General features: G+C 44.6%; 1 protein-coding gene across 1 annotated transcript; it reads left to right on the forward strand.

Moving 5' to 3' along the window:
• Positions 1–15,211: 15,211 nt before the first annotated feature.
• Positions 15,212–15,769, forward strand: LOC136544022 (uncharacterized). Its single transcript, XM_066536310.1, has one exon. The coding sequence runs from the start codon at positions 15,212–15,214 to the stop codon at positions 15,767–15,769; it is 558 nt and encodes a 185-aa protein (XP_066392407.1).
• Positions 15,770–16,149: the final 380 nt, after the last annotated feature.

A 16,149-nucleotide genomic window follows, 5' to 3' on the forward strand; every position in this document is an offset into this window, starting at 1 on the left:
TTGGCGGACCCCCCAGGCGATTTGGGCAGCCCCAACCCTAGCTGTCGCCCCCTCTCCTATCTAGCCGTGCCGCCGCTAGCAGGGCCGTGCGCCTTGCCGAGGTGGCGGCGGTGGGGCCCCTCATGATTCGGCAACTTGGTGGCGCGAGCTACGACAGGGCGCCAAGGCGTGGCCTCGCTCGAGTAGCGTGGAGCTCGGTAGGGCCGGCTGGCCGTGGCTATGACAGCGTGGGTAGGAGCCCAGGCAGGCACAGGGTGGTGGCAAGTTAGAGCAACTCAGTATGACCTAAAACAAACTATCCAAACGAATCCTAGTAGAGGATGACATGTGGGTCCCACATGTCATCCTCTCTCATGTTCTTCTCGCCATAGATGGCCGCAGCTGCGTCGTGGGTAGGTCGGAGGTGCGCCGTGGCCAGCCTGCTGCGCACGTTAGAGCCGCCCGCGCCGCTGGGGTAGGCCACCGCGCCACCTTCCTCGCCAGGGCAGGCCGCCGCGCCTACCAGAGCCGCCTCGTGCGCCGGCCAGGGAAGCACGTTCGCCACATTGTTGACATTTCTTAGCATCACTCTTAACTAAGTTGTCATCCCTAGCATGATGCTAGAAATACGTTGTTCGTAATTATGAGAACACTTGTAAACTATATATATAAGGCGTCCGCAAGCGCACATATAATTTACCATTATAGCATTTTACTCGAAGATATACCTAGTATCATTATTTATATTTTATCCACATGGAGGAGCTATGGGGTTGTGTTGACATAGAGATATTGACAAATATGTAAACTTATGATAAAACCACTCTCATGCTATGGCAGGGGTAAGTCAAATGATAAATAAATGATAAGTGTAAGGTAATAATGGTGTTCCAGAGGTAGAAATAGATACTCATAAAATGTAGTAAGGCTAAGCAGAAGATTCGTTAAGAGCAAAATATTCCTAAGTCATTACTTATCTACTAAGTCTTTTGTACATCCAAGTATATACACTCTCATCTATAGTATAACTAACTTTGGATCTATGTATAAGGAACATTACTAAGGAAGATTAAGAACAAAGCTTGTCTTCCTTCGCAATCACGTTCTACATGCTCTACAAACGGAGAGTGGACTACAAAGAACTCAACGGGAGTGTCACATCCACGATCTACCACATGACCCAGAGTGTAGAATGCATCCACAGACAAACAATATCTAAGCACCATGCTTATATAATGTCGACCACTTAACTTACTCAAGTACTGAGCTAAGAGCTTTGTGAACATATACATATATTCATCATCAATCATAACTATATCAAGCATATTACTAGAGCAAACTAGGAACATAATAAATAGCAACATAATATTGAAGTAGCACAAAGTCATAAATAAAGAGATACAATGGCTATACCAGTCTCCAGACGATAGATCCAGAATCCTAAGCGATAATCCAAACTCTACTTAAACCTTGCTAGCTAGCCTATACTAGAAACTTAAAGAATTGGAGCTCTATTCTCTTCTCTCTTGAAACCCTAATTTTCTAATCTAATCTTGACTTATGGCAGCGTGCCCTAGAGGGGGGCAGGCGCTGGTTATATAGGCCGAAGCATCCAACGTGAGCCCTTGGATCAAACTGACTTAAAGGACGGCGTAGATGCATCCTAGGAGGCGATGGGGAACCGACGTATGAAGGAGGCTAATAGGTGGGTCCCACAGGGGCCGAGCGGCCTCTAGGTGGGGCCGGTCGGCCCCACCTAGTAGTGGCTTGCCCCCCTCTTCGGTGTGAAGTACTCTCGAGTCTTCTGGAAACTTCTGGAGTTGGTTTTATTTGACGATTTGATCCTCTTTGACGGTTTTCTGGAATAACCCTGCTAAAAACACAGATTCACCAAAACTCGTGAAAATTATCAGTATAAACCCCTAAGTCTATATTGGTGATCATGTTTATGCTTTTATACAAGTAAAGTTGACTGTTTATGTTGTATGATAACTATCATCAACACACGCCCACGCTGCCGGGGTAGGCCGCCGCGTCAGGGCAAGGCCGTTCGCACTGGGAAGGGTCGGCAGGGATGGCCGAGGGGCGCTAGGGAGATGGCCTGGAGGAACCATGCTGGCGGTGAACCACCAAATCCAGCAGCCCAGAGGTCCAGCGGCGCACCGGGGCGCCGGTAGGGAGGACCGACGGCTGCAAGAATCAAGGAAACGCGAGGAGAACTCGTTCCGCGTAGGGAGGAAGAGCAAAGAAGAAAATAGGTAGCCTGATTTGTTGGGCCAATAGAAGTAGGTAGTGGAAAGAGAAATTTGTTGGGCCGACAGATTTAGGTAGCCTGATAGGTAAAGTACTGGAGTGCGTTTTTTGGCCTCCGCTAACCAAATGTAGGATAGGTAGTGGGTTTAGGTAGTCTCCTGGAGTTGCTCTTAGAAGTTTTTTTTTATTTTACTATCTCTGGCTCCTCCGTGCACTGGAGCAAAGAACTGAAGATATGACGACTAGAGCCTAGATGTATAAACAAGTATATGGATAGATTTTTGGCAGGACGACCATGCCCCCGCGTCGTCCCCCCACGCGAGTGACTCGAGGGCGGCCCCAAGCCTCCATGCGACTTGCCGAGATGGCGGCGGCGGGCCCCTCCTCATGATTCGGTGGCTTGGCAGCGCGGGCTGCGGCGCCCCTCGCTCAAGCCGTGTGGGGCATTCATAGAAGGTCTATCTTTCGGAAGGAAATTGTGGTAGAGTTCAATATTACGTAGGAGATAGAAGGAGGATATATAGTTTCACAATGCAAAACCCACTGCTCCAGGACGATGAAGCTAATAGTGCACTTGAATGGGTGTTGGTTTGGAATGAAGCAAACACGTACATGCCTACTTGGAGATTGTGAATCCGATGACCTATTTATATAAAAAAAGGTTGTTTATAAAAAAAAAGGTTATTTGGATGGAGGCTCCAGTATCTGCCTAGGCCAGGCAACACTCCCAAACATTCAATTTAGGTCCCCTTTGGCAGGGCTCTTGGAGGCTCCGGCTCCTCCTCAAATTCACTGCAGTGACACTATAGCAGGAGCCGTTTCGGAAATCGAGGCAAAAAATGAACTGGAGAGAGTCAGAGCCGGCGAAGCCATGATTTCGAGCTTCACCGGCTCTGTGCTACAGTACTGATACAGTACCTGGAACCGGAGAAGGTGCAGCCCTGCCAAAAAGGGCTTTAATTTCGAGGGTTGGAACCAGGATGGATTTGTCGGACAGGCAAATATGCTAGGAAGGCCTCCATCCAAACATGTTCAAAGCGCACGCAGCATGCTGGTAGACAAAACAGAAGCCCAAGAGAAACCATTCACACTAGATTAATAGTGAAAACCAGTGAAGGAATAACTAAAATTGGCAACGGAGTAGCAAACCAAACTAATATGACCAAGAGACGAAGAGCATCTTCAAGAGCCTTTCTAAATCTCACTCTCTGAATCATCATTTGGAGAGTCATTTACATAAAAATCGCTTTCTATATCTTTTCAGTCTCCAACAGTTTTTTTATATCTCATGCGCATTCTAGAGAGCTATTCTCGTCTTCTATTTTTTGCTAGTAAAAAATCCGGAATAGAAGATGGCTATATTTGGATGACCATTTAGAAAAGCCGTTGGATGTTAGTTTTTTACCAAAATCTCTATTCCTAGTAATTATGAAGGATATGGAGAGTCTCTTGGAAATGCTTTAAGGGTATGTTTGTTTTAGAATTTTTATGGCTTCTGGCCAGGGAGAAGCTAGAAGCTGAAACAAACAACTTACCTATATTGAACTGGTTTTTGAAAAGCTGAAAAGCTATTTTCTGGAGATAAAATCCCTCCGCCCCCGCCCTCGCCACAGACAAAAAGAAAAACATCTAAGTATCAGGAAGTTGTCCGGAAGAGTTTCATTGGTCCTAGAGGAATTTTCTGTCTAGACTGTACGTTTTTCTTTAAGATACAGGGGTTTAGGACTTGACCATGAATGAAAAAATGGAAAAATGCAGATTGATAAAGATGGACTATGGTCAAGGAAGCTAGTGCATGACAACATTTTGTTTTGTATGTCATGCGTCCTCCATTTAACAAGAAATTACTCTATATGTCATGAAAAATTACAGCATCAAAGGATCTATCATCTAGGCAACGCCTAGGTTGTACTCCCTCTAGGTTCCTAAAAGAATGCTTTGGACAGCGACATGGTTTCCAAAGCATAACTTTGTGCTAACGGCAGGACGTGATGGGCCAAGCCTCGCCGCCAACACACAGAGCAAGCCGGGAGAAATTGCGTGGAGCAGATCCCGAGCTCTCCCCAGGCTTAGAAAAACACCAGACCGGATGGTCGTGATTTAGGGCGTGCCAGTCCGCTTGACCCTACAATTGACAAGGAGAAGAATTTGATCAGTAATTTAAGGTGGAACATGTTGGTGATGTTTCAGATAGTTCCAAATGTGCGGCTAAATAACCGATGAAATAAGGCTATCGACTAAAGAGTCGATATCCAGCATGTTCATGATGCAAAGTGAATAAATAAGCATGTCGGCAATTATCAGATATATTTAAACGCATAGATCTTAGCAGCCGATGATCATGAGAGCATGTAAAGATATACTGGATAAACATGAAAGCATCTATACTAACTGAGAAAACATACCGGCTTTTAATCAGGATAAAAACAATCACAAACATATGAGTAGCCATTATATTCTTAATAAATAGGCTATCGGCTAAAATAGCCGACTCCGATGAAAGAAGGCTCATAACATGCAAACACTCGACCATCAAACATGGACAAATCCATAAACCTATCAAATCCAACATATTATCTCTAACAGTGGGGTTCGACTGGGTCGATGACAACCATAATAAAGATAATAGATTAAACCTTTAAAGAATATGGGTCTATTCACACTTGATGGAATCATGAAAGCATATTACGATCGTGAAAGCACGAGTGATCGGCTAAATAGCCGATGTAAACATAGCATGCAGCCGGATGCTATGTTTGACTATAAGCAAGACTTACTACTTCATAATTTCCTATCTATAGTGCTAACAGTGGGGGTCGATCGGATCGATGGCAGCCATAATAGCAGTTCTAGACCAGATCTCATCAACTTGCAAGCTTACTTATGATCTAACATGCCTTGACCACATGCTATCTTCGATCAAAATTGAGATAAAACGACTTCTAGCTGAAACCATCGTCAAAGCGAGATCTAAACCGAAGAAAGCAACAAGACGATGGTTCACAAATATGTAAAGCCGATCCATTCCAAACTTAATCGGGTAAGGGGTGATATTGTTATAAATAGTAAGAATACTAATTATAATAAGATCGATAACTAGCAAATCTATTAAAAACAATAAGGAAACCCTACCAATCTTAATAGATTTAATCGATAACTAATCCATATCAAAATTTATATGAGATCGAGTCAGACCGATGCAACCGTACAAATTTTGATAAGAATCGAAGGGTAACTTGTATCAGAGATTGTAAGAGACTCGATGAAAGGTCTTAATGGCTAGAGGAGGGGTGAATAGCCTATTTAAAAATTCTACAATATCACTTAACAAACCGGTTAGACAATTATGAGGCAAAGCAAGTGTTGCGCTAGCCTACTCAAAATACAATCCACCTACCATAATTCTAGTTTAGATAATATCTATCCACACAATAGTGATGACACTACCCTAAGTTAGTGTGCTCTCAAAAGCTAACTAAAGAGCCACACCAACCAAGCAATTAAGCTCTCACAACTAGCTACACTAAAGAGCTTGATAACTAGTTTGCGGTAAGGTAAAGAGAGTAAGCAAGATAGTTATACCGTCGTGTAGATGAAGGAGCCAATCAATCACAAGGATGAATAACAATGAAGACCAATCACCTCGGAATCAATGATGAACACAATGATTTTTTAGCGAGGTTCACTTGCTTGTCGGCAAGCTAGTTCTCATTGTGGCGATTCACTCACTTGGAGGTTCACGCGCTAATTTGCTTCACACGCCAAACCCTTAATAGGGTGCCGCACAACCAACACAAGATGAGGATCACACAAGCCACGAGCAATCCACTAGTGTACCTTTTGGCTCTCCGTTGGGGAAAGGTCAAGAACACCTCACAATCACCACGATCGGAGCCAGAGACAATCACCACCCTCTGCTCAATGATCCTCCCTGCTCCAAGCCGTCTAGGTGGCGGCAACCACCAAGAGTAATAAGTGAATCCCGCAGTGAAACACGAACACCAAGTGCCTCTAGATGCAAACACTCAAGCAATGCACTTGGATTCTCTCCCAATCTCACAAAGATGATGAATCAATGTTGAAAATGAGTGGGAGGGCTTTGGCTAAGCTCACAAGGTTGCTATGTCACTGCAAATGGTCAAGAGAGTGAGCTTGAGCCGGCTATGGGGCTTAAATAGAAGCCCCCACGAAATAGAGCCGTTATACCTCTTCACTAGGCTAAACACGGGCCGACCGAACGCACCGGTCAGATCGACCAGACGCTGGACCTCAACGTCCGGTCACACGATGCACGCCACGTGTGCCTCTCTTAAAATACTGTGCACCCGATCTCAACGATCAGAAGACCACCGGACGCAGCAGCTAACAGTGATTGGACGCTGAACCCCCAGCGTCCGATCGTTTCTAGTAAGCTTCTAGAAACGATTTTTCCCGACTGGACGCGTCCGGTCATGCTTGATCAGACACAACCGGCGTCTGGTCACACGGTGTCTTCCTCTGTGCTGCCATGTCAGTATGACCAGATGCAGCCTTCTAGCGTCCGGTCGCTGAGCGACCCAACGTCCGATCATGAGACCGAAACGCATGCCCTCTGTTGCCACTGACTGGACGTGCCGGTCCAACCGAGACCAGCGTCCGGTCACTTAAAGTGACCTCCGTCTTTTCTGTCTAGGGCGTCGGTGAAGTTCCTAACCCTTGCTCAAATGTGTGCCAACCACCAAGTGTATCACCTTGTGCACATGTGTTAGCATATTTTCACAAATATTTTTAAGGGTGTTAGCACTCCACTAAATCCTAAATGCATATGCAATGAGTTAGAGTATCTAGTGGCACTTTGATAACCGTATTTTGATACGAGTTTTACCCCTCTTAATAGTACGACTATCAAACCTAAATGTGATCACACTCTCTAAGTGTTTTGATCACCAAAACAAAATAGCTCCTACCATTTATACCTTTGCCTTGAGCCTTTTATTTTTCTCTTTCTTCTTTTCTATTCCAAGCACTTGATCATCACCATGGCATCGCCATCTTCATGTCATGATCTTCATTTGCTTCATCACTTAAAATGTGCTACCTATCTCATGATCACTTGATAAACTAGGTTAGCACTTAGGGTTTCATCAATTCACCAAAACCAAACTAGAGCTTTCACTCGAGCCGGACCGATGCAACCTTACAATAACTGATGATAACTAACTTATACGAAGCTTATAAGAGGTCAGACCTAACCGATGCATGCCGAAGAACTCGCCGAGATCTACTCTACTCTTACTGCTAAGGGGTGGCGTAAGCCGAAAAGTAAAGGTATGGGTTTTTGATTGATCATAGAGATGTCTATTATAATAGCCGGGGTCTAATGTTTATACCTAAGGCTTGACTACGAGTCCTGGTCAAACAAGACATGTTCCAAAAAACATAAAAGAAGACGAACATTCTAAATTAAGATAACTTGGACTCCAATCTTTCTCTTCTACGGAGTCCACCATGCTTTTCTGCTCCTGATCGCCGTCACCTTCCATCGGCACAGCCTATTTTTGAAACGGTGACATCATGGAATTCAGCCGATCCTGATGCCCTTTTGGCAATGTAACCTTGAAGACACTTCAGCTTTCCCTAACAAATGATGAAATCCAAGGGCGCTATACTGATCCAAATTTGGTGTGAACACTTTGACTTTTTATTTTTATAAAAATATTTATTAAAAAATGATATATGCATATTTTTATGAAAATATTTTTTAAGACAAATCTATTCATATGGTTTTCATATTTTTAAACTCAATAATTTAAAAGTTATTCATGATTTATAGTCCCAATGTTCGACGCCTATCATATTGTCACATCTTACTTTTTTTGTTTGGTTTGTTAACATGTACTGGATTGATCCATTGTTAACTCGTCCCTTATAAGCTAACAATTAATATTAGTATAAAGAATATAATTATTTTGTCAAATTTAAAAAATGGACTCACGGTTATTTTTCAAACCAAACAATCTTGTGTCTGCCCTGGTTCAACGCTGTTTGAAACATTGTTCGTATTACAAATAGATTGAGATGTTCCAAGCTAAGTTGATCAATCCATTTACATTATGGACCTGTTCGCTTATCTTATAATTCGTCTTTTTTAACTTATTTTTTTAGCCGGAACAATATTTTTCTCGCACAATAAATCAGCCGAAACAGTATTTCGGTTTATTTTTTCAGCAAAGCGAACCGGAGCTATGACCCTCAGTACCATTTTTATTACAGTTCCACCGGTGTAGCCTAGCTAGTAGCTAGTATATCTACATACATGTCCAAATGCTTTCAAACTAAATATTTAAAATCTCTCATGATTTTATGAACGAAGATTGTTTCAAATAGGGTTCCGCCATAGGGTATTTTTTTACATGTCCAAATGCTTTCAAACTAAATATTTAAAATCTCTCATGATTTTATGAACGAAGATTGTTTCAAATAGGGTTCCGCCATAAGGGTATTTTTTTACTGCATGCATGCATCTCGAACGAGCAGACAGACGTACACAGTAGGTGCACTATATATCCACAGTTAAAACAGCAGACCCAAGTCATATACTACTTTATATCATCACGTCTGTGACTGCGTGCACATGGGCCGTCGATCGACGGATGGAGCCATCCAGGTGGACGCAACAGTTAAAACAGTGTCAGCACTGCACTGCAGCATTAAAACTGATACAGCCTTAATTTATGAGCCTTCACCAAGCCTCTGCCTACCCACCCACACCCACTGCTAGCTACATGCTGTCGGACTGTTTCGTTTGGCCGTGATTTGGTGTAAATGATTATAAATTTTTAGTCAAAATAGTATTTTTTCTTATATAAATCAGTCAATAGTATTTTTTTACGAACCAGTAACCATATGATCCAGCCAACCGAACAGGCTCTATGTCGATCTGTCTCCACGGCATTGGAGTATTGATGGGTGTTTGGGGGCCATGACAGTACTTACTCCCTTTATACCTAAAAAAAATACAGCTGTTTTAGACATGGTCTCTGAAGTATAACTTTGACTTCTTGTTTTTATAAAAATATCTATCGAAAAGTGGTATATATATTTTTATGAAAGTATTTTGAAGAAAAATCTATTTATTATAGTTTTCCTATTTCTAAACTCTATAACTTAAAAGTTATTTATGATTTATATTCGTAATGTTTGATGTAAGCATTACTTAAAAGATTTCGATCGATGGCGTGCATGCATCATGGGCACTCAAAATTCCCATCGGTATGGATCTTAACATTGATGGATGAGCTCGATGGAGACGCGGCCGGCCCCTCCATGAGCAGCAGGAGCCACCATTTTTGGGTAGAGACGGCGATGTGTCGAATACCATACCGAGGGGGAACAGCCAACCAAATGATGAACAGAGCTCGGCAGCTCGCTCGCTCATGGAGCTCCGTCCGGACTCAGGCGGCCAGCCGAGCCGATCTGGGCGGCTTCGGGTGATTTCGGCGCTGGTGATGGCCAGCGGTGGAGTTCTCCGACGCGGATGGTGTGCACAGTGGCCAAGGACGTTGTTGTTATTTTTGTTTTCGTTAGGGGCTTTTGTGCAAGTTGGTCGGGACAGATGTGCCTGTATCCTATTCTTACGTATCTGTATTTGTCTGTGTCAGTGTATGTTTTCCTTATCTAAGGGGCTGTTTGGTTCTTTAGTCGCTCCTAAAATTTATGTCATATCGAATATTTAGATACTAATAAGGAGCATTAAATATAGATTAATTACAAAACTAATTATATAGATGGAGGCTAATTTCCGAGACAAATTTTTTAAGTCTAATTAATCTATCATTAGCGTATGTTTACTGTAGCACCAAGGTGTTAAATCATGGACTAATTAGGCTTAAAAGATTCATCTTGCAAATTAGTCACACTTTGTGCAATTAGTTTCGTAATTAGTCTATATTTAATACTCCATGCATGTGTCTAAATATTCAATGTGACATAAATTTTAGATGGTCTTATAGCAACCAAACAGGGCCTAAGTAATACAGATACGTTTTATCAAAAAAAAAAAAAGAAAAGAAAAAGTTGGTGCTCGATTGGCAGGTGGCAACGGCATGGCGCATCTGATGCAATGCAACGGGCGTTATATTAACGACCGAGCCCGTATCGCATTAATTAATTTGCACGACTTAGCACGGAGCCGGCCAAAGTTGGTGCATGTGGTGATGACGTATCTATCCGCCGCCGTCCGTTAGATCTCTCGTCGCCTACCTCTAGCAATGCAAAGGGGTCCGCCATGCTGCTGCCACAAATGCAGCAATCATTGACTCATGGCCGGCCATGGCTAGGGCCTAGCAGGGCGGTCGTCGATGACCGTGACGCAGAGGTCCATCCACAAGACTCGCGCAGGCCATGTGTGCATTCAAGTTTGGAGGTAGGGGACGGCGTGTGGCAGTGGCAGGACCTAGCTGTAGCTCCTGCCTGCCCCCTGACATGTCGCGCTCTCTCCTCTAGGGACGGCGATGGCCATGCCTCGGCAACCGTGTCGTGACGACGCATGCAGACTCTCTCGCCCATCTTGGAGAGGTGCACTACCTACTGTACGTCCCACCCACCTTGCCGAATTTTCTACTATTTAGCCTTTTTTTAAAAAATTTTCTCAAATAGATCTCTGGCGGAAACAATTTCAAAAATAGACCCTTGGCTCGGCGCCACGGTCACTGGCGCCGAGGTTATGGGCACGGGAAAATGGCCTACCAGGGGCTCGGCGCCAGAGTGACTGGCGCCGAGCCACCTGCATTTAACTCATCCTGCACTTCTTCCCCGAGCGTTCTTCCTCTTATTTCTCCTCGGGTTTTTTTCTTGCCACTTCACCCTACCTCACGAATCGACATATTGGACCTTGAAAACCTTGATTTGATCCATAGATCTTCAAGAGCAAGGTATACTCGCTCACCTCCTTATTTTTCTCGCATCGATTCGGTACATATTAGTCGGATTTTTTAACCTAAGAATCGTCATCACTTAGGGTTTCATTGTATCCCTCAATATATGTATTATACAACCGTATGTTCATTTCAAGGCGTGGAAAAAGCTAGCAAACCAAGCCGCATGTAGTTATGTTATGGGTTTATTGTTGTGGATGAAATGAGAAACCCTATGTTTAGGGTATAATTTTAAAAGTTTTTGGTTCTTAGAACGAAATTGATTGTATTGTAGTTATGGTTCTTATTGATATTTTGTTGTGATGTTTTTATTTATGTTTGTTAAATTACATCCTATTTGTTAGATGCAAGAAATATTTTGGGAGGAGTTTTGACGAAAATGGGGTCATCCTCGAGAATTATACCCCGACGCGTCTAGCAAAGATGCCCCCGTTCCTCCTGACCTTCCTGTCCCTAACTGTGACTGTGGTTTCCCGGCCCATGTTTTTCAATCGAAACATCCGAACACAGCCACGCGTTGCTTCTACACATGTAGTCGGTTTAATGTAAGAAATTGTTTGTACTATCTTTTTTCTTTATTTGTTTAAGTATGGTACTAATATTTTATTGGAATCTCGTTGTGTAGTACCATGAGAGGTGCTTTTTCTTTCAGTGGATCGATGGTATAGACAAGTTTGATCCTAGGTATCTCTTTTTCGACGATTGGTTTAGAGGGAGACATCCACGTGAGCACTTCAAGCGGTGGGTTCCACCCCCCCAACCCTCCGACAATGACGGCTAAGGAGAAGCACCTAGCCACAGTTAGACGACTCGAGGAACCTCCTTTGTGCGATTGCGGAGATCGAGCTGTGATAAACCCTGAGAATACGTTGGAGTTTGTGTGTCCAAACAAGCATAAAGTAAGTGCAAAGTGTATGTGTTAAAATCTTGAGCTATATGTGTTTATGTACTAATGTCTCATTATTTAGGTGTATTCAATGGCGAAGTGTCATTTCAAGGAGTGGTTGTATGGTCCTAAGAACCAATGGCCGGAAGAACCGCAGAGGGTTAAGGAAAAGAAGAAAGAACGGGTAATCTACAAAGCACCTCCTGTCATGTGCGAATGTGGTATAAAATCCAACTATGGCCTAGTCCCTTCGGAGCTTGGAATAGGTCATTATTGCAGCCATATGATTGAGTATGATGAGGTTCGTTATTTTTCTGGTAAACATGAAATCGTATTTTGTTTGTTTTGCTAAGACATATATGATATAATATTTGTTTTAAACAGAGCACTAGGAAATATAGTTGGAATGTTATGATGGTCAAGCTAAGTTCTTGGATGAACTGAAGAAGAGGCAAGTAATTGCACGGAAGAGGGGATATGGACCTGACTAACATCACAAAGAAAAGATGCGTGAGTTTGCTAGACAGAGCGGTATTTATAACCCGATCGATGTTGGGCTTAACAAATGGGGATTGGAGAGGTGGACGACGTTAGAGGAGGAGAGGGCAAGGAATGAGGCAAGGGAGGAGATAAGAGTACAGATGCAGGTCTTGAATGAGCATGTTGCTACATTATGTGTCAGTGAGTGCTTGAAAACCTTTTTTTCGTTGCCTGGTTTTAAATGTAATATTATCGAGTTGCTAACTGATTGCATTTTATACATCAAGGGATTAGTTGCAGCGGGGAACATGCTGCAGAGGTGGCTCGTGCAAGGTATGAGGAGAAGAAGTTAGATGGCCATAGATCATGAGCTGGTCGCACTGTTCAATCACCGATTGTGCTGTGTGATGATGGAGACGAGGATGAGGACAACACTGGTAGACTAAGTGAGCTCATTGCTCTAGCAGAGGCGGGCATACAGGCGTAGGAGGCTGAGGACGACACTGGCAGACTAAGCGAGCTCATCTCTCTAGCAGAGGCGGGCATTCAGGCGTAGAAGCCTGACGACGACACTGGCAGACTGAGCGAGCTCATCGCTCTAGCAGAGGCGGGCTTACAGGCAGAGGAGGATGACGACGCGTTCTTCACTCAGGCCGCAGCGACCATAGATGAAGCGGAGGCCGCTTACTACAAGCGACAGGCAGGTCAGAGCAACACAGTTGAGCCTAGCCACAGCAATAGGGTTGTAGTAGAGGACTGGTACTCGGATGATGAGTTGCTTACTCAGTACGTTTCAGATTGAGGATTTAGAAGTGCATTTGCCCCTTTGTCTACCGTCGGCACTTAGTTGTACTATTAATATGTTTTGTAATATGACATAGTATCGAACTTTTCATTATGTGGTTGTTTTCATTATCAATGGTCTTAATATTCTGCTTAATGATACAGACTTATTTCCATTTGAACACGTGCTGCAAAAAATAATTAACGACATACGATTTTATAGAAATCAACACACGAAACACATTAAATGGCATGTGACTACATGTACCGAACCTGGGTACATAGTTTACCATAAGTTATCACATATCCTCCATACAACGCCTCAACGGTCCTAACAATTGTTCTCACCTTCATGTTGGGTTCTCCCTGCAAAATTCCCATCAACCGCTTGGCAATGAGGGTAGATGTCAACTGCCGATGCCTCAGTGTCAGCTCATGGTCAGCACAATTGTGTGGCCCAATAACTTTTGTGATCTTCCATTTTCCGATCACCTGTTGCTTCCTTGCACAAACCCTCCATGGGCAGTGTTCCTTGTCACACACAACTGTGTAACGGCGCTCCACATATAAATGCAATACCTTATAAGGCCTCTTTCGTATCACTGCAAAAGCCTGCAACCACCTCTTCAAAGCAGGGAGGTCACTGAACACCCTCTCCTCCTCAATTACCATGTTAGGACCGGCCTCAAGAGCTTCTAGGAGCTCATCATCACGTCCTTCTACAAACGCCAGATCAGAATGAGCAAGATCACTAAACTCGTGAACTCTAGGATCACGGCGGTCGGGAAAGATACGCCTCATCATCTCAACATCACTCTCCGTCAGCTCTCCAACAGGACGATCATCATTAGAATCAAGAGCCCTAGCCATCTCATATGGCTCCAAATCATTCATAATTTCAACATTATTGGAGCCACGAAATCCATCTGAAAAGTGCACTTGCGCAGCAACATGGGGCACATCCATATTCTCAAGAATTTCTCCTGCAATGTCATTACAGAAATAAGGAAAGAATGAAACAAATAGATGTAAGGAACGGGATAAGCTCCCAAAAACCATACGGTTAAGACACTTACTCGAATGATTCTGTGTCAAAGGGATCTCATAAGAAGGATCTGCCACGAAAATATGAGTATGACAACCATCTCCAAATAACGCATTGGGGGCAGATTGAGCATCAGGAACCGTAGGCGCAATCTGCACATGCAGGTAAGGTTCTAGAACGGGACAACCTAGGTCAAGGCGAACAACCACGTCTAAACATTGCAGCTGGCTCTTCATAGCTGATCTCACATAGTTGTCCCACTGATCCGCACAACCAATTGAGATCATTCGCCTGAAGATGTTCGGAGGACAACCTAGGTGCAGTACACCATCAACTGCAATATCATCATCTCCAAAGCAATGCATCTCCTCCCGAGCCCTTGCAACCATATCACTAAATGAAGGCCTATCATTGAATAGCATAGGCACGCTTTGCATGTCAAGAAACTCAACATATCCATAACGATCGCTTTCAACCGTGCCTCCATGATATATGGTCACTAGGTTGTTCATCTATTTCAAAAACGTAACGAAACACATGTCCTTTAGTCCAAATTAGACGATAGATAGTACCTAACAAGTACTTTCTAACTACAAACTAAGTAATCATGATAATAACTACGTATATATTTATAGTGTACTCACTAAATAGCAAGATCATATGTAGTTAACTACAAATATAACTACATATCTAAGTAGCTATCTAACTATATCTATTTACTAATGTATCTATGTTTCCATCTATCTACATATATATATATCTCACTAAATCAACTAACTAAGTCATCACAGTATAACTAGTAAATAACAAACATCAACTAAATAGGTATATTGCATATTCATATTTTTTACCTTTCCGGGTCAACGGACGATGGGCGTAGGTAAAGGCGAAGATCCGGGCCTGTGGTGGCGCGGCCAACGACAGAGGTGGCGCGTGGCGGTCGCAGGGTGCCCGGCGCTCCGCGCGGCGAGACCGGCTCGACGGGCGCGGGAGGCGGGGCGAGGCGAGGGCGGCGGTGGACGTCGGCAAGGCGGGGCGAGGCCGAGGCCACCGGTGGAGACAAAGGCGAGGACGGCGGTGGAGGGCGTGGCGGCTCGGCGCTGTAGCCAACCAACGGGCAACAACGCGAGGGCACGGCGGCAAGGGAGCGGAGGCAGCGGCGCGGGCGGGCGCGGAGGCAGCGAGCGCGAGCAGGCGGAGCAGCTGCGGCGCGGGCGGGCAGGCAGGCGTGGCGCGGCGCGGGCGCGGGCGGGCGGCACGACGGGCGCGGGCGCGGGCGCGGGCGGGAGCATGTGGGCGCGGGTGCGGGCGGGCGTGGGCGCGGGCGCGGCGGTGGAGCGGCGACGGCGCGGGCAGGGACGGCTAGGGCGAGATGGGGAAGAAGAAGGGTCGGCCGGTAGATATTTAGGGGGCTCGGCGCTAGAGTGACTGGCACCGAGCTCGGCGCCAAGATCTACGGCGCCAGTCACTCTGGCACCGAGCCCCTGGCAGGCCATTTTCCCGTGCCCAGGACCTCGGCGCCAGTGACCGTGGCGCCGAGTTCGGTGCCAGTAACTCTGGCGCCGAGCCAAGGGTCCATTTCTAGAATTATTTCCGCCAGGGATCTATTTGAGAGAAACTTTCGAAAAAAGGGCCAAATGGTAAAAAATTCGGCCCACCTTGCAAGAGAAGCCTGTAGTATAATAAATAAAATAAAAGGAGATAAAATTCATTCAGTGCCACTGGAATTTACCTTCTCTCTAACTTGCGCCTTGTTTAGTTCCACCCCAAATTCCCAAAAAGTGCTACAGTACCTACCACATCGAATG

This window comes from Miscanthus floridulus, chromosome 3 (assembly GCF_019320115.1).
Source record: "Miscanthus floridulus cultivar M001 chromosome 3, ASM1932011v1, whole genome shotgun sequence".
Classification (NCBI taxonomy): Eukaryota; Viridiplantae; Streptophyta; class Magnoliopsida; order Poales; family Poaceae; genus Miscanthus; species Miscanthus floridulus.